This window comes from Enhydra lutris, unplaced genomic scaffold (assembly GCF_002288905.1).
Source record: "Enhydra lutris kenyoni isolate GAN:26980312 unplaced genomic scaffold, ASM228890v2 scaffoldscaffold45, whole genome shotgun sequence".
Classification (NCBI taxonomy): domain Eukaryota; kingdom Metazoa; phylum Chordata; class Mammalia; order Carnivora; family Mustelidae; genus Enhydra; species Enhydra lutris.
Genome location: NW_019154129.1, coordinates 203,994 through 223,313, shown reverse-complemented (window position 1 = coordinate 223,313; position 19,320 = coordinate 203,994). Strand labels below are relative to the sequence as shown.

Sequence of the window (19,320 nt, the reverse complement as noted above, 5' to 3'; positions counted from 1 at the left end):
AGACTCCAATTCCAGTTCCAGCACTTACTTGCTGCCTGACTTTGGAAGTTTCTTCACCTCCCTGAGACTCTATTTAGTCCTGTGCAAAGTGGGAGCAATAATAGTAGCTACTTTCAAAAGTATGTTATGAGGGGTGCCTGGGTGGCTCAGTTGGTTAAGCGACTGCCTTTGGCTCAGGTCACGATCCCAGGGTCCTGGGATCGAGTCCCGCATCGGGCTCCCTACTCAGTGGGGAGCCTGCTTCCCCCCCTCACCTCTGCCTCCCTCTCTGCTTACTTATGCTTTCTCCCTCTGTCAAATAAATAAATAAAATCTTTTAAAAAATTATTAAAAAAAAAAGTATGTTGTGAGGATTAAATGAGATAAAGTATAGAATGGCTCAGCAAAAGGCCTGGTATACCATAGCATTGAATCAGTGTTAGCCATTAGCATTATTATTGCTATAGAAGCCACAGGACTGGATTATATGGAAGGTATTCCATATGTTCCAAGAATTGGATTTTCAGGGAGAGTTGAATTGTAGCTGATAGCATCTTGATCCAATCCTTTTAGATATTTGAAGACCATCCTTGGCATGGTGTTTTGATAGATTTTGGAGATTTGGGGCCCCAGAATTCAGGAGCAACACTTGAAAGGTAATGTCTGGGCCATGTCTTCTATGGCCTCTGCAGAGATACTTACAGAACATCACAAATACATCCCTTTCCTTGTCAAAGACCACTACGTTGAAGTTCTTCCCAACGAGCTGCTTAACTGGCCCCTGGTCCCAATATTTTGGAATGTCTTCACTGGATTGATGTTTCTAGGAAGCAAATTTGAGAGGTCTAACTGTCTCCAGAAAGGGTACGTTGGTAGTTGGGGCTCCCTGCCCTGATGGGAAACAATGAAAAGTTTTCTCTTGTTCTTACAACTACTTTGGGAAAGAGTTTGAAGTGCTTGATGTCCAGCCTGAATTATTCAGGGCAGATTGAGAGATCAGAGGGTGGGGAAGAGGCAGGGCTTCAAGCTGGGATGAATTCTAGCATTCCAAATACATGATTCTTGAGATTCTTAGATGAGAGTGCGGTTCATGTCTTCAACATCTTAACTAGTTTGTCCCTCCCTCCCCCCAAAATTTAGCTGTTCCCAATTACTTCAAGAATCAAACGCAAGATAATTTACATGACCTATAAGACCTTTATCACACTTTGGCTCCTACCAGTCTCATCAAGTTCATTACCATTCTTTCCTTGGTATTTTCAACTATACTGATCTTCTGTTTCCCCAAAGGGCTAGGCTTCTACCTCAGGTCTTTGTTTATGCCATAGCTCTGCCTGGAGGGCCTTCCCCACTCCTCATTCCTGCTCTCTGTTCTCCTTTCCAGTTAACTCGGATTTACAATAATTCCCTCATCCCCATAGCAGCCTCTAGAAATGACTTGAAGATTCATTTTGAGGGAGCATAAAGGAGGGTGGAGGCTGGGCATGGTTGAGGGGGAATGATGAAAAAGATGGAAATTAGAAGTGAGCCAGACCAGGCATTGACATCTCGTGTCATGTGAAAGGTGCTCATCTCTATTGCAAGAGCATGGGAGTATGTGTTGGCCCTTGAGGAGGAGACAGACACCTCCTGAGGTAAACTAGTAGGAAGGGAGAGAGAATGGGTAGAGCTCTGGGTAGGTTTGTAGATGTGGTGATGGAAAATGAGAGGCCCCTGTCATAATGATACATGGTCTTCTACTCAGCTGAGACTGAAAGTAGGAATAGGGTATGAGGACAAAGACACTCAGATTCAGAGAATGAGACACTAAGAGAAATTTATATAGAGATGTCAGGACATTTCAAAGAGCCCCTGGGAGATTTGTGATTTCATGAGACCTGCCTCATGGTGGTATTCTTTTTCTCTAGCCTTGGCCTGGAAGAAGTAGGGACATTAAGTGGGTTCAACCAGAGTTGTGATTTTGCCTTGTAAATTCTACAGGGTATAAAGAAGTAGAAGGTAGATTAAGGAATAAAGGGATAAAGAAGTTAAGGGAATCATCAGCAGAGCTATGAACCATGGAATCCAAGTTCATGAAGGAAGGCAGAAAAGAGTTTGTGAAAGGAGATCAGGAGATTGGAGCCCATGAGAAAGGTAAAGAATTGTAGCAATGTGGATATTAGAAAAAGGAATTAAGAGGATGGGGAGCTTGAAATCAGATTTTCAGAGGGACTGCCATCTGTAGTGTGTGGCCACAAGAGCAGGTGGCTGGGATGGCTTGGACACACCAATTATGAATGGAGAGAGAGAGACCAGGGTTCTGGATGCTGGCGTCTCTGGAAATGATGGCAGAGAAGGGATGGAGGGCAAGTCTGCAATGAGGAGCTTAAGTCTCCCGATAGTGAAAGGGACATGATCAGAGGACAGCAATGGAGGGAGGGAGCAGGCGATCCAAAGTCCAAATGCATGGGATCTGGGGTTTTGAAGGTAGGCGGAGGAGAAATGACATGGAAAATACTAGCCTCACCACTTGGCTTGTGATGATGTTGTGCATCAGAGAAAAAAATGGCTTTCACTTGAGAAGGCGTGTCTGTGCAGGAATGGACAGAAGGTAATGGGAATCCTCAGAGGGAAGCTGACCAAACATTCTGGTTTTCCTGGAAAGTTCCAATTTATTCCTGTTGTTCCAGAATACTTTTAAAGAATGCACACCCCCCACCCATTAATCTCAAAAGTGGTTCCATTTGGAAAATAAAAAATACAGTCCCCTAATTCAGCAGGGTGGCTGGGGGACATTGCAAATGCTACACAAACAGCAGGAGATACTGTTTTATGTCTGGTCCTGCTACAGACTCTCCTTCCTTTTAGCAAAACAGGCTCCTTTCTAACCTCCCAATAAGAGGCACATAAAATCTTTGAGGCTAAATCCCGATTGCTTAAATATTTCCCCACCCTATCTCCTCTCCGATAAAATCCATCTATCCTTAAATCTTACATAAGAGAGTCTGAAAGGAGGAAAAGTGTCTCCTTTCAGAGAAGGTTGGCCCTGGGAGCTCCTGCATTTCAGTTCTGAAATGCCGTTCAAAATAAAAAATTATTGGTGGAATTGTTATATGGTGGAATTATAGAGTCAGGACAGGTCAAAGGTGAAAAGATTGGAGATGGAGAGATACAGGTATTTCCCCACTTTGAACCACGAGATTCTGCCTCCCCATTCAGATAACCAAAGACAGCAAAATTACGCAGTTTTGAGGTTCTGAGTAAATCTTGTCCAAGAACAAACTTACCTTGGCATTTCTATTCAGGAAGCTGTGGCCAAATTTCTTGAGATTTTCATAGGTTATCTCCTCAGAAGGCATTTTGTACCTTGCGTCAGAGCTTAAGTTTAGGATTTGTACACATGGGATATTAGCCTCTGTGATCCTGAAGTATTTCAAAATCTGTCCATTTCTGGGTTCATCTGCATTCACAAGGATGAAAAGGATCTGCCAAATCAAATAAAACCTGAGTCTCTCTCTGGGATTGGAGGCCATGAAAAGGGTAAAGATTGAAATTAGCTAAGGAATCCCTTACGGAAAGAAATCTGGGAAACCTTGGGAGAGCCCTAAGGGAATGCGAATAGCACGGTCTATGGCTATTTCCATCTGAAAGACAGAACAACTTTCTATGGGGCAGGGGCAGCTCTGTGCCCCAGGGCACAGTCAGAGGTCAGCCCCCAGCCTGGTTTCACCATCCTTGTGCAGGGTCCCATCCACACAACCATAGGAAGTCAGGAGGTCCTAAGCTTTCATCCAGGTCCTTGGACAAAACAGTAATTGACCCTCTCTGTGCTTATTTCCTTACCCATATGGCGGTGATTATAAGAGCACCCACCTTATAGGGTCACTGAGAGAATTAAACAGGACAATGTGTATAAAAGCTTGGTTTGATACGGGGAGGTAAAAATGCTCAATATGTGTCAACTCATTATTATTCTAGATTATTCTTCTCTCAAGGAAATTCATGACTTCATTCACTCGCCATTTAACAAATATTCGCAGAGTACATGCTGGGCATTTTGCGAAGCACTGGTGATATAAACTGCCTGAGGCAGATAAAATCTGCCCTCATGGAGTTTATGTTCTAGTGGAAAAGACACACAACAAAGGAGTAAACAAATTAATAAATTCAGATAGCAATGAGTGTTAATTCAGTAAAACAGAGCCCCGTGATAGAGAATGACCATACAGGTGCAATGAGGTTAGAGCCCAGTATTAGGTAGGAGGGTCAGGAGTATCTAAGGTGGTGATGTTTTAGCTGGGACCTGGCTGATCAGTTAACAAGTCAGGGGAACATTGAATCAGGCAGTGGAAACTATCAGTGCAAAGGCCTAGGGTCAGGGAGCTTAGAATATTCCTGAATAGAATGGAAAGACCAGTGTGGCTTTAGCACCATGAGGGGAGAGTCAAGGGAGACAAAGTTAGAGATGTGTCAGAGATGAGATCAGAGGTCTAGTAAGGAAGCTGGCTTTTATCTGAGTAAGATAGAAGGCCACTAAAGAATAGTGAGAGCCAGAAAGTGCTACAATAATTTTTAAAAGATGACACTGGTTGCAGGGAAGAAGCAAGAGGCAAAGCAGGGAAGCCACAGCAAACACTGATACCCTCAGGTCATTCATCTATCAAAATATTAAGGGCCCTACTATGTGCCTGACAGGCTTCCCTCTGCTGGGGAGTGGAAAACAAAGCAACGCATTAGAACCATCCTTGGGGAAAAAAAAAATCCTTGAATACTTTCAACAAATATTGATTAGCCATGAACAAGATAAGATATAGGGGAATGGCCTGTCTGAATAATATTCATCCATTTATCTTTGGCTTTAAAATGGATCACAATCAAATGGCATTCAGGAAGCTAGATAGCTGGGGTAAAGGCCATCTTAGAACCTTATCTCCCAATATATGCCAAAACAAACTCCACTGAGATTAAAGAGTTAAATAAAAAAAAAAAAATCTGGGAGAAATATGGCTATGTATTGACTCTTATAACGTAAGAGACATAGAAGGAAGCAGATTGTGATCAGCTGAATTACATCAAAAATTTAAAATTGAACAAACCAGGAAGTATATCTACAAGAACTGTTTCTGTAATTGGAACAAACTCCCTGGAGAATAGTGTGGTGGGTTATAGCACGAACATTAAATATGCACCCTAGTGGCTTTACTGAGTGTTCATTTTGGGTTTCAAAGTTTTTAATGGTTTCATTTGAGTTTTAGAGTAATTTTCATCAAAAGGAAAATAATCTGCCATTACTGTACTTCTCATAAAAAATAAAAAATGAAAGCAAATTGCCACCACAGTCCAGGTGGTAGGGACACATAGGTCTGGCGCTTGAGAAAAACAGATTTGTTTCTAACAGTGATGAGAGCAATAATAGCACCGTTCATTGCACATTTGCTCATTGCTTTACCTGTGACACCTCTAATTCTTCCATGAAGTTCTCTATTTTACATAAGGTGATTGAAATTCAGTGGCTAAGACACTCATGAACAAAATCTCTTCCAAGAAGAAGAGAGTTTGAAATCAGGTCTGTGCGATGCTAAAGCCTTGAGTCTCAGCAGTTACTTATTAATCCGTGCCACTTCACACCTGCAGCCTGTTCATATGACCTCAGACAGGGGTGGTCTCTCCTCCCCCTCACTTCCAGGCTGAAGACCACCCACACGGCAGCCCTTCACTCATCCTGGAGCATCTTTCATCAAAAAAGCAGCCAAACCATCATGTTCCCATAGTAGACTTCTCAAAAAGATGAGGGAAGGAACAGCATAGGTATGGCAAGAAAGGAAGAAATGCTGGGCAGGAAGGAGGAGGAAGCTGGTTTAAAATTAAGTAGGAAATAATATGTAGCATCAATGCGCAAATAAGGGAATTTATGCAAATGAACATGCAAATCACCCTGGGCTTAATTTACAATCACCAGGGCGGCAAACAACATTAGTGTCCTGGATACCCATCCAACAAGGGCAGTAGCACTTTCCACAAACCTTGTTTGTAAATTCCTTCGATGCCAATTTATAATGCTGCATTATCAAACCAAATGACTCCCAGCTTTTGGAGGCGAAGAGCAGCATGTGATTCAGGATGTGCAATTCATAAATCAGGTCCTTGTTCTGAAATTACCAGGGAAATGGGTCATCCATGCACACAGCTGCTCCACCTTCCCTTCTCCCAGGGACCCCTTGGCTCACTGACCTCAGTGTTGTATTCAATAACAAAATTGGTGAGGTGCTCTTTTATGACTTGATTGAGGACATGTTTGTTGGTAATGTCATTAATAAGCTCCTCACGTTTCACAATTTTTCCCTTGGACAAAAGGAGAAAAGCATTGAAGGACAGTATCTTCCATAATGTAGACACTTTATAGATAATATTTATATCTACATAAATAGCACAGTTTTCCCCGTGGACAAAAAGGGAACACCATAGTGACAAACCTAATCCATAATCTAGGTACTTGGTAAATATGAATGGCCGGGCGGATTAGCCTGTGAGTGAAAGATGGGCCTGTGGCAGCTATGAAAATCTCCAGTCTATAAAGCAGGGAGTGTGGTCAGTGGGCAGCCAGTTGCTTCATTTTGAAAGCCATCCAAATAGTTGTGCTGATGCAGTTCCTTGCACACTGCTCCTAACCAATGACGCTGTGTTGGGGATACTAAGGCAAGCCCATTTCTGGGAGATGGCAGGACTTCTCTGGTAGGTGACAGTGACCAGCTTTCTTAGAACTTCTCTGCAAGCAGGGGACCTTCCTTCCTTCCAGAAGGTCAGACCTGTATGGTGGCCTGATGAGTCTCCCCCAGCTCCTTCTGTTTCCCTTCACAAGCATTTTCCCTAATCTTTTGCATGTCTAATCCTGCTTGATGACTGCTTCTCAGAAGGACTGTGATTAACACAGGGAAGTAAATAGTTCTCTGTAGCTCAGGATCAAAATCTGTGTGGGAAGGAGAACAAAGATGTAGCTGTCTCTGGATGATTTCTCCCTACTCTGTCTCTCTTTGCCTTCATGGAGCTTAACCTGTAGTCCAGACCTCTTCCCTGGACTCCTGCAAAAGCTGCCTAATGGTCTTCCAATTTCTCGCCTTGTTTCCCTCCAACCTACTCCGCCCCTTTAGCCAGAGTGATGCTCTTACACTCTTGCTCAAATACTTCATAGGCACCGTTGTCCTTTGGACAAAGCTGAAACTCTTTTCTGATCATGACAATAGTCGATAATGTTAATCAGACTTACGGAGAGCTCATATTGCACCAGCCACAATGCTAAATACATTATATGCAAGAACTCATTTAATCCACATAACATTCCACTGAGTTACGAATCATTATTTCTCCCATTGTACAGCTGAGGATGTCGAGGCACAGAAAAGTGAAGTGACTTGCCCAAGATTGCTAAGCTAGTGAGAGGGGGAGCCAAGATTCCAACCCAGGGGTCTGACTCTAGATCTCATGCTTTTTTTTTTTTTTTTTTAAGATTTTATTTATTTGACAGAGATCACAAGTAGGCAGAGAGGCAGGCAGAGAGAGAGGAGGAAGCAGGCTCCCCACTGAGCAGAGAGCCCGATGCGGGGCTCGATCCCAGGACCCTGGGATCATGACCTGAGCCGAAGGCAGAGGCTTTAACCCACTGAGCCACCCAGGCGCCCCTAGATCTTATGCTCTTAACCATTAAAATATACTGACTCTGTCCTAGTCCATTTTTCATGTTTGCGCTTTGGTTTTTTATATCGTGATGAGGTTTATTCTGTGGAACTTTTAACGTTTTATGTGGTCCAAATTTATCAGTATTTCTTTTCATAGTTTTGTGGGTTTCTGTCATGCTTTATAAAAGGGCTTTCCAGCTCCGAGTTTAGAAATCAAAGTCCCCCGTGGCATTTTCTAGTCTTTCCATTGTTTCTTTGTTATATTTTTAAATCATAAATCAGTCTGCAATTTAGTTACGTGCGTGGAAGGAGGTTATACAGATTCAGCTTTTTTTATTTTCTAAATGGCTACCTGGTTCTCTCAATACCAGTCGTTGAATAACATATTTTATTTTATTTTATGTTTTTATTTATTTGACAGAGATCACAAGTAGGCAGAGAGGCAGGCAGAGAGAGAGGGGGAAGCAGGCTCCCTGCTGAGCAGAGAGCCTGATGTGGGGCTTGATCCCAGGACCCTGAGATCATGACCTGAGCTGAAGGCAGAGGCTTAACCCACTGAGCCACCCAGGCGCCCCTGAATAACATATTTTAAATATCATCTTTATCATATACTAGATTCCCATATGTATTTGGATCTATTTTTGGACTCTTTGTTGTCCCATTCAAAGACGCAAATCAGGTTATTTTGTTCTCCAACTTAAAACCTTGTAATGACTTCTAAGAGCCTAAGTAAAAATTAGTGGCTCACGGTCTTGAGCAGGTCTGGCTGTCACTTCAGCCACCTCCTGTGTGGCTCTGGGCAAGTAACCTAACCTCTCTAAGCCATATCTGTAAATAACATGATTATTGTAAGGATTTGGCTTTGTGTGACGAGGGAGTAAGACATGTTCCAGGAACCAGACTACAGTGTCTAGAGTTACACTGTTCAATAGAACTTTCTGTGTTAATGGAAGTGCTATGCTGTCCAATATGTAGCCACTATCCACATGTAGCTAGTTTCATTGAGGAACTAAAATGTTAATTAATTTGAATGTAAGTAGTCATATGTGACAGCTGCCCTATAAGACAGCTTGGATGATCTGTTCTCAGATCCCAGTGAGGGAAAGGAGGAAAATGTATAGTAGAGGCTAGACTGAGGAAGGCCTTGTGGGCCTTATTGGGGACTTGAGTCTTTATCCTAAGAATAATATGAAGCCATTAAAGGGCTTTCAGTGGGAAGGAGGCAGGTGGCCATCATTTTTGAGTTTTGGAAATACAATGTTTATTTTTTTTTTAAGATTTTATTTATTTATTCATGAGAGACAGAGAGAGAGAGAGAGAGAGAGAGGAAGAGGCATAAGGAGAAGCAGGCTCCCCGCTGAGCAGGGAGCCCAATGCGGGACTCGATTCCAGGACCCCAGGGCCACGACCCAAGCCGAAGGCAGAGGCTCAACTATCTGAGCGACCCAGGCATCCCATTGTAAATATGACTCTTTAGAGGATAAGAGAGAATGTAGCAGACCAGTTGGGTGAATGTTGCATTAGGCTATGGGAGATCGTCATTTGACTTAGGATGGTAGCAGTAGAGGGAAATAGACTCAAGGGATACTTTGGATTTAAAATCTATGGGTTTGGGGTGATGGACGGTTGTGAAAGGTGGAGAAGAGGGACGGGTTAGAATAATGCCTGAGAGTATTCTGATTGCTCAGATGGGACATGGGAAAAATGGTGATACCATTCATTAAGAGAAAAAGAACTGAAAGAAGATTTGGAGGGCTGGAGGGGAGATTATGATGTTAGGCTTGGTCATGTTGAGACATCTGGTGAGGGATATGAAAGTCTGGAGATAGAGAAGTCTGGCTGAAAATGGGAGATTTGTAAGTCATGGGTGTATGGGTGGTAATTGCTAATGGAGGGTGGGTGAGAGAGCAGGGACCAGAAGAAAACACAGGGGAGAGGACTGAGCTTTAATGACTGGCATTTACTGGTTAAGAAGAGGAGGAGGAGCTTACAGTGGAAGATGTCTAGAAAGGCCAGAGAAACTCTGGGTGACTGTGATTTAACAATAACTGCCTAGTCCAATGCCATGTAGCTTGCAGGTGGCAGTGGCAGAACCAGAATTTGTACCCAAATTCTGTAGCTACATGCATAATCCATTTTGAGCTAGGGACCCTTCACTAGCAATAGAACCCAAGTCTTACCTTTTTGAACACCAGAACACTGTCAAGGGTGACATGGAAACGTCCAATGACATTGCTAATTGATATCACTCCAAATGTTAGCTCTGGGAAGTCTTTGATCATATCATAGAACAACTCTGCTACTTCTTCCTCTAAATCCTGTTTGGAGAAAGATATTTGGTGGGACTTTGGTGGAAAGAAAAACGTCTGGCTTATTTAAGGTCAAGATGGAAATGGTGATCAATTCGTCTCCTCACCTTTCCAAGTTCTGGGGTTTTCCTGGGTTCCCTAAGTCCCCTTTCATGAAGTTACATACTCAGAATACTTCTGTGGCTATGACTAAGGCCAAAATAAGCCAGTCCACAGAGATTAAAGGAAAGAACTGATAAGCTCAACTTTTTCCAGGTATTTAGAGTAAAGCTGTTCTAACACACAGGTTGAGACTTTTAAACATTTATTCCTTAATTGTTTTCACCAGATAGAAACTTGGTATCAAGTTATGGCTGTAGTTGCAGCCTTCTTTCTATAACTTGAAAGAAAATTGGGGCTGTCCAAAAGTGAGATGAGACAGAAAGAGGTACATACTCTCCCCATGTAAAAATATAATGCCAAAGTTCTGACTTCCACTGGGGGAAGGCAGGAGCCATCCTAGTTACCGGAAATGAGTAAAGATATATAAGAAATTCATTCTCCACAAGGAAAAACAATTTGCAAATTACTTATTACTCAGTGATATTCTAAATGGACCTCCACAATATCAGTTATATTATCAAAACCAGTTTAATAAACATCAGTTTCCTCTCCTCTCTCTGCATTCCTGTCCACCTTTCCGGTTAGCTTCTCTTACCCACGTCATCTTCCATTCTTTCTTTCTTCATTTTAACACTGCTGTTACCCGGAAAACCAGCTCATTGGAAAATAAGAATGGGTATGGCATTAACCCAAGTAAAAGACCTCTCCTTACCCTACCCCTTCCCAGACACAGGACTGCTCACCAGTCAAAAAGCCACTCCCACCTCTTGAACCCAGTACCTGGAAGAAGCCGATGATGACCAAGGGCCTAGAATTCACAAACTCTACCACCTGCTGGGTGTTATTGAACAAAAATGCTTTCTGGCTAATTTGTCTTCTCAACCAAACGACCAAGGCAGTAGATTCAACCACTCCTGGAGAGAGAGACAGTTATAGAAGTTTCCTCTTGAACTGGAGCAAGGCCTGTTTTCTCCAAGCTTAATGAGCAGAAGCATCTGGTCTTGGGCTCCTGCCCATTGAAGGCCAAGGTCAGTCCTTCCCGCCCCAGCCCCAAGGCATGAACATTTTTTTTAAAGATTTTATTTATTTATTTATTTATTTGACAGAGATCACAAGTAGGCAGAGAGAGGCAGGCAGAGAGAGAAGGAGAAGCAGTTTCCCTGCTGAGCAGAGAGCGGGATTCCGGACTCGATCCCAGGAGCCTGGGATCATGACCCAAGCCGAAGGCAGAGGCTTTAACCCACTGAGCCACCTAGGCGCCCGCAAGGCATGAACATTAACAGCAGTAGTTAAATGTCATGGAGCACTTACCAAGGACAAGGCATTGTGCTGAGCCATTTACATGTGTTACATCCCTGCAATAGCTCTACCTTAAGGGATATTCTTACTCTCCCCATTTTGCAAATGAGGAAATTGAGGTTAGACTTGCCAGTAGCCACCCATTAGTGAACCTGGGAATTAAACTCAGAAGGAAGCATACCCAGTCTTCTTTTCTGTCTACTTTCCAAAGTGACAAGAAGGTAGATTTATTTTTAAAAAATGTAAATGAATGAAGTGTAAATAAAAATACCAGCTAGCTTTGTGACCTTGGGAAAATTCCATTATTGCCTGTGCTTCCAGTTCCTCAGCTGAGATGCAGATATGCACTAAGGTCATAGATCCTGGCATCCGTTTCTCAGCTATTTTATGGAAGGTGCCAAGCACACAAAAATCTTAGCTTTTAAAATTGGGAAACATACACCATATTTGGGGAGACCTAACAGTGTGCAGAATTACATTAGGCTATAGATGGATATGTGTTTGCTAGGATCATCAATTCCACATGATGGTATATAATGTAAAATATTATTTTCTATCAAAGACTGCTATAGAATAGAATGGAGCATTTAAACTGAATTTTTCATTCACTATTCATTCCTTCACTCATTCATTCATTTGACAAATATGTACTAAGTACCTATCATGTTATCAAGTGCTGTACTTGGTCCTGGGGATATAATGGTGAGCAGAAACAAATATATTCCCACTGTTTTGCAGTTCTCATTCTGTTGAGTAGGAAAGTTGTCAAGTAATTACACAAACAAGTATATAATCACACCCAAAGTAATTACTCAAAAGCAAAGTTCTATGAGCCTGTAGCGAAGATATGTGACTTAGGCTGTGAAGTCAAGGGGGGCTTCCTGGAGGAGATCAGTTAGGAGCTGAATACTGAAGGATGCATAGGAGTTAATAAGTAGGCAACGGTAAGAATGTAACTGGACAAGGAAGGAGAGGGAGAGGTTTACAGGCAGAGCAGGCAGCCTGTGCTGGATTGCTGCATGGGGCTTGATGAATGCATGTTGAGTTGGTAAATGTACTGACAAGGACTCTTTTTGGCATCTTCGCTTACATTTCCCAAGAATTTAGTAAGGCCATTTACAAAACTTACAATGAAGTATGTTTGCATACAGAAAGGTATACAAATTATTATGTGTAGTTTGGTGAATTTTTGCAAAATGAACAGACCTGAGTATCACCCAGATACTGATCTGTCAAGAGACAGATAATTTCGCAGCCCTCAAGAGACAGACTGTTTGTTACCAGGCTCTCAGAAGTCCCATTATGCCCCGTCCCAGCCCCTCACCTATCCCTACCTAAGCGTAACTACTATTTTAACTTCTAACAGCATGCATTAGTCTGCCTGATCTTGAACTTTATGCAGGTGGAATCACATTTTGTGTTTTGGGGTCTAGGCTTTGTTACTTTATGAGATTCATCCATATTGTTGTATGTGCTGTGTAGCATTTTGTTGCGTGAATATTCTATAATTTATCCATCCATCCTCTGTTGGTGAGCATTTGGGTTGTTTCCAGTTTGGGACTATTAAGAATTAAATTTCATGCATGTCTCTGGGGGCACATTGGATGCACTTCTTTTGGGTACATGCCCAGGAGTAGAATTTCTGGTCATAGGGAATGCTACATTCAGTTTTAGTAGATACCGATTAGGCTATTTTAAAAGCCACGATGAGTCAGGCCCATAAAAGTTCATAGAAGGGGGCACCTGGGTGGCTCAGTGGGTTAAAGCCTCTGCCTTCGGCTCAGGTCATGGTCCTAGTGTCCTGGGATCGAGCCCCACATCGGGCTCTGTGCTCTGCAGGGAGCCTGCTTCCACCTCTCTCTATCTGTCTGCTTCTCTGCCTACTTGTGATCTCTCTCTGTCAAATAAATAAATAAAATCTTTAAAAAAAAAAAAAAAGTTCATAGAAGGATGATGTCCTGGTCTCAAGGGACAGAAAGGGGTGAGGGGAGACTTCCTACCACTCCCAGATCACAGCACTCCACCCTCCTGCAGTCCCCTTCTCCTCCTGGATTCAGCCCCAAGGCCGAGTTTCTATTTTCAGTGTTCCCAGCCATCTTTCAGGAGGAAACAAGCACATATCATGGAAATAGTTCATCTTATAGGCATTTGTCTGGAAAAAAAAATTATGTTGTAAGTGCTCTGGAAGGAACAGGTTCCAAAGTCCTGAAAATACCAAAAAAGGTGAACAAAACCCCACCAAATGCATTTGAATTTCAACTGATCAGAACCATTGCTCTGATCTCATTTTGTGCGGCTGTCTCCTACAGTCTGCCCTGCAGCCGCACCCTCATCGTCCTGCTCACCAGGCTTTGGTGTCTCCTGGTCCTCCCTCTGCCTGGGCTGCCTTTCCTCAGTGGTCTGGGCAACTCCTCCGGCTTATTTAGTTAGAGGTTTGGACTTTTCTTATCACCCCCACCCCCATCATATCATTCTCTAGTTTATGACCTGTTGCATTTCCTTCATTGAATTTGTTTTTTTCTGAAATGACGATTTTTGGCTAGCTTGCTCACTAGCTCCTGTAATGTCAGCTTATACTAGATGCTCAAGAAATAATTACAGGGTAAATGGATGAGGTAGGTGAATCATAACATAAGCTGGCTTGAGGGAATTCAATCTTGGGCCATCTTCTCTGGGATGTCTGAGCTCTGTTTGCCCCTCTGAACCCTATGGGGCTGAGGTAGCTCTGAACTTGACAAATAGGTTGTTCCTGAGTGCCTGCAGATCGGTCACTGACCCCCTTGGGCAGGTGTCTCCTCTGGCACTTGGCTCTGAGCCAGAGGACAGGGTAACAACTGAGGTGTGAATGCTATGTCAATGATTGACTGGGGCTGTCAGCTGTCGCTCCACTGCATATTTCCAAGCACAAGCTGTGAATGCATCATTAACTGAGGCCCTGGAGCCAACCTGAGTTTTCCTCCCTCCAGAGAGGGGGCCATGACCAAGTTTCCCATCATCAATCCTTGGGAGACTAGAAGAGAACCAGAACTCTAGCTTTGACCCAACAAGGACTAAACCCCAACTTGCCTCCTGGGAAGGTTTTCATAAAAGTTGGTGCAGGAGACCAGTAAAGCTCTGTCACCCCTCTGAGCTCAGGGAAGCCCTGCCAGATTGGCAGAACTGGCTTATTCATCCTGTTTAGGAAATGAGAAATTGGAAGGCTGGCTCAAATTCTCTAACTCTTGTTTGTCCTAAATCTAGGCTATGGCTCCCTCCTAGCACCCCACTGCCTCTTTCCCTGGTTGGGGGTAACACTGAAGATCTTAAGGGAGGGATGGGCAGGCCTGGTAGAACTAGGGGCTGGCTCCTTAGCCCAAGTCTGCCTGCAGTGGGTCCTTGCAGTTCCATCCCATTCAAACTCCAAAACTATTCTGAAGAACCTAAGTGTTGCAGGCACCGTGCAAGGGTCAGAAAAGTAATAGTTTGATAAAAACAAGAGCCCCATCTGCCATTTATTTTGAGTGCAGCACACCGTAGAGCAGGGGTTGGTCAGTGACAGCCCATGGGCCTTCCCCTGCGAGTCTGGCCTGTGACCTGCCAGTTGATGTTGTAAATAAATAAAGTTTTATTGGCAGTCAGTGGTTTATATAGGACTGCTTTCCCGCTGTATCCGTAGATTTAAGTAGTTGTGAAAGAGATTGGCCTGTAAGGCCTAAAATATTTATTATCTGGCCCTTTGCAGAAAACATTTGTGGGTTCCAGTGCTTAGTAGCTGGGGATCCTTGAGGAAGTTGCTCCACGTCTCTGTGCAGTTTCCCATCTGTAAAAGCACCTGCCATACTGGGTTGTTGTGACATATGTAAGGGGCCCAGAATAGTGATGGAGCACAGTAAACGGTTCAGATCCATGTCAGGGCTTGTGCCTTACAAACTTGTTTCTCCTCATCAGTAACCCTCAGAGGGAGATACTTCCACCATCTCCCTTTCACAGATTAGGAAAATAAGAATTGACAAGGGGAAGCGATTGTCCTTCAGGTGCGTGGTAAGGGTTTAAAGCCAGCTGGTACCTGCCAGTTTGGGCAGCCTCTTCAGAGGACCCGGGAAAAGAAGTGAAATCAGCTCCTGCTCTGTGCTCAAGAACAGAATCAGTTCTGTGAGTGAGGGCTTGAGGGCGAAGCACAGGTGCTATGGGACTCCTGAGGAGGGCAGGCACCCTGATGCGGGCAGTCAAAGGGGACTTCCTAAGGGAGGTGGTGATGCAGCTTTCCTGAATGACAGAGGGGGTCCTAGGCACTGGCTTCTACCAAAAGGGGCTCAGAGAGTCTGGAAGTTGCCACATTGTCACATTTATTGCTTCAAAGAGAAGTCAGACCTCACCTGCCCTGCCCCGCCCCCCGCCACCATGGTCCCACAAGGTCCTTGGGAGCCACTGCACTGCCTGGTCTTGTATATAATGCGCGCTGTGGTTGGCGCTTTTGCAGCACCTTCCCCTGCGAGTCTGGCCTGTGTCTCATGCCCCCTTGTGTCCGCTCTTAGAACTGTAAGGCATCCTGCAAGCCCCTGCAGGAGGTTGGTCTCTCTGGGCCCTTTTGGTTTTTGCAACAAAACTCAAACAGGCTTATTGCAGACTTGCTAAATGCCAGACGCTGCAAGACTCAGTCTCCTGACTCAGTCATTCACACATCTAATGGGAACATTCTACTAGCATAGTGCGGGCTGTGCTGGGCACCTTGGCATTTGTTAGTTTCGTTCCATCCATCCATCAGTTTTATGGACATTTATGCATTCATATATTTAGCATTTTTAAAAATTAGGACCTACCGTGTGCCACACTGAGTCACATAATGCTACAGCATTCTTGATAGCAAGATAGGGACTGACACATGTTAGTTTCTCAATAAAAGTAATGAATAAGTGAATGAATGAGTTAATGAATGAAGTGGATGATGATAGAAGCTCCAGTGTTTGGTAGTCACCCTGTCCCAAATCTGTCTTGTTTTCTCATCTCCCAGTGCCCCTTTTCTTGGCCTGGGACCCTTTCAAAACCATTCTAAAGTAGAAGATTGCGGCGGGAGGTGAAGATTGGGGCGGGAAGTGGGAGGTGGAGTTAGGATCTCACTCTCTGGTCTCTGGCAGTTTATGAACCATGCATCTCACTATCCCACTTCATGGTGCTTCTAGGGCCCACCAGCTGGTATGTATGCTGTGGTGGAGGCAGCTAGGTGTTCACCAAAATTGTATTTTCCTTATGGACACAGATCAGGGCCATATTGCTCAGCCTTTAAGTTGGGTGGGGCCATGTAACAGAATTTTGGTCAATGAAATGAGAAGTGATGTTTGCCACTTCCAAGCCTGGGTCATGAGCACCACCAGTGGCAGTCCTCTGCCTCCTTGCCCCAACTGCTGGCTAGATACAGAGAAAATGGCAGGGGCTTCCGAGGCTCTAAGGAAAGATAGAGCCGCATGCTAGAAGGAACCTGGGTCCTTGAAAAATTATGTGGAGCTGAGCCACCCACCTCCACCCTCTGGCTGCCACCTGGGTTCTACATGAGCAAGAAATAAACTCGTAGTTCTGTTATGCCACCTAAATGCTGGTGTTTGTGTTTCCGTAGCTAGCACTGCCTTGATTGATGCACAGGGACTCTTACCTTTGCAACTGATGGGTTCTGACCTGTTGCCCTCAAAAAACAGCTTCAGCTCTGGGGCCTTCTTAACATCAAACTCTTTCTGAAGTTCCTTCTCGACTGTGATGTCCACTTTGCCAAAGCCGATCCCATTCTTGCCTTTGCCCATGACTTCCACGGCTTGGCCCAGCTCCTCAGCCAGGTTCCTGGATTGCTTGGAGGATGGGTTGTCTGAAAGAGCCAGTATAAATCAGAACTTGCTAGAGCCTCTCCCAATCCCCATCTCCCAAGAAGGAGGCTGGGTTTCACCTGCTTGGCTACTGTGCTCTGCTGTAGTAGATAGATTTTCAGAAACATGATGGGATGGGAGGCACATGTTTCATGAAACAGGACATTTGGGAAGCACATCAGGGTTCTTGGGGCTTAGCAACACTGGAAGCCATACAATTTTGGGCAACTCATTCCAACTCTGTGAGTCCCATTTTCTTCATGGGTAAAATGAGAAAAATATTATCAACTATCCCATAGAGTTCTCAGCCAAGTAAGATTTAACAATCAGTTATATAGAGCTTATTAATCTCTAAAAGCTTTCCATGAATTGAGCCTCTTCTCAGCACCCCTGTGGGATAGGTATGGTTATTATCTCAGTTTTATAGATGTGGAAACTGGTAGGAAGCAAAATGTCTTACTTGCCCAGGGTCCTGTGGCAGTGAAAGATATAGCCAGGATCTGGAACCACTCAATATGCTGTCTACCCAACACTGGTAGACAACTCTCAGCATAGTTCCTGACACATGATAAGGACATAATGCATTATTATTACTACTGTTATTATTGTACAATTTTTATGGTCAGAAGTCAGAGGAGAAAGAATGAGGGAGCATGCTCGCCATCTGGTGGAAAGTTCCAGAGTTACAGGCCAAATGGAGCTGCTCCCGCTGCATGAATACATCAGGGAACTCTCAAGTAAGGAAGGTCAGGGGTGGGAAGCGGTTATGAAGCTCCCTCAGAGCCTATCCCTTGGGTAAGTGGTATTAAAGAGAACTCACACTCTCAATTAGGATTCCTTGGTGCCTCATATTGCTGGGCAGTGAGGTGGGGATTAGAAGTGGGGAGCCCCCTTCTGGAAAACGGCCTCAGGGAGCTGGCATGGTATTCCTGACCTAAATGAGAGAGGACTAAAAGGCACTCACATTTGCCTTCCCTCTTCCTGATAATACTGAGAGATTGCAGGCCCCTCACTGCCCTGATGTCTGCAGCAGGTGGGCCAAGCCAGGGCAAGGGGTGACTGATTCCCTTTCAAGTCAGAATGCATTCCCTGTGTCAGTCCCCACTCCTCTGCCCTGTGTATCTGGAACACACTCGGAGGAGGTACAAAGGAGCAAGTTCCAAGTTCAACAAAGAGGGCTTTTGTAAAGCAAAACCCAGAAAGCCAGCTCTAGGACAACTGGCACATGCTCCAGCGTCAGTCAGTACACCTGCTCCTGCAATGGAACCCGAAAGTGAATGATTGTTTTCATTAAATTTCCAGTCAGTGCACAGGAAGTGAGACTTTTTGCCTCTCCACCACGTGCTTTGTCACCATCATTGTCTTCGATAACCCCCATCCATCATCGCCAGCAGGCGCTGGCCTGTTGCCAGCTGCTCCCGCCCTCAGGCCTCTCCCTGGGCTTCCTTGTGGATCTGGCCCTGCCTGGCTCAGGGTGACTGATTAACATTGTATCCAAATCTGAGTTTCTAGGCAACTTAGAGCAAGAAAAACACATGGAATGATGGTTCAAATGCTGGAGCATTAAAGGTTCCACACACAGCCCAGTGCTCCTGAGTGTCTGGAATGGAAGTGAGAGAAATAGTCTGTGACAGCAGGAATGCTGGGATCCTAAAGGTAGCTGGATAGGATCTAACAATAATATAATGGACATTTATGCACACATCCACCCATCCATTCATCCAGTTGTTCCTCATTCATTCCACAAATCTTTTCTAAGATTTGCCATGTGCCAGACATGGTTCTAGGTTCTGGGGATTTAATAGTCAGTGGATAAAAATCCCTGCTCGTGTTGGAGAAGACAGAAAATAAATAAGTAAAGAAGTAAAATATGGGCACCTGGGTGGCTCAGTTGGTTAAGTGGCTGCCTTCGGCTCAGGTCATGATTCTGGAGTCCTGGAATCGAGTCCTGCATCTGGCTCCCTGCTCAGCAGGGAGTCTGTTTCTCTCTCTCCCTCTGCTGCTCCCCCCCATGCTCGCTCTGTCTCACCCTCATTCTCTTTCTCTCTAGTAAATTTTAAAAAATCTTAAAAATATTTTTAAAAAAAAGAAGTAAAATTTATGCTATGTTAGATGCTAAGTGCTATGGAGACAAGAAGCCAAGCTGGA

General features: G+C 44.2%; 2 protein-coding genes across 2 annotated transcripts in view; one reads left to right on the top strand and one right to left on the bottom strand.

Moving 5' to 3' along the window:
- LOC111156008 (acyl-CoA synthetase medium chain family member 5) overlaps positions 1-19,320 on the top strand; it is a 118,057-nt gene that overhangs the window by 44,106 nt on the left and 54,631 nt on the right.
- LOC111156009 (protein disulfide isomerase like, testis expressed) overlaps positions 1-19,320 on the bottom strand; it is a 32,469-nt gene that overhangs the window by 4,899 nt on the left and 8,250 nt on the right. The window contains exons 2-8 of the mRNA XM_022516537.1: positions 16,968-17,174; positions 10,823-10,956; positions 9,812-9,949; positions 6,190-6,300; positions 5,982-6,107; positions 3,246-3,443; positions 682-802 (exon numbers count right to left, since the gene is read on the bottom strand). Coding sequence (XP_022372245.1) covers positions 682-802; positions 3,246-3,443; positions 5,982-6,107; positions 6,190-6,300; positions 9,812-9,949; positions 10,823-10,956; positions 16,968-17,174 — 1,035 coding nt within the window. The remainder of the gene's footprint in view (positions 1-681; positions 803-3,245; positions 3,444-5,981; positions 6,108-6,189; positions 6,301-9,811; positions 9,950-10,822; positions 10,957-16,967; positions 17,175-19,320) is intronic.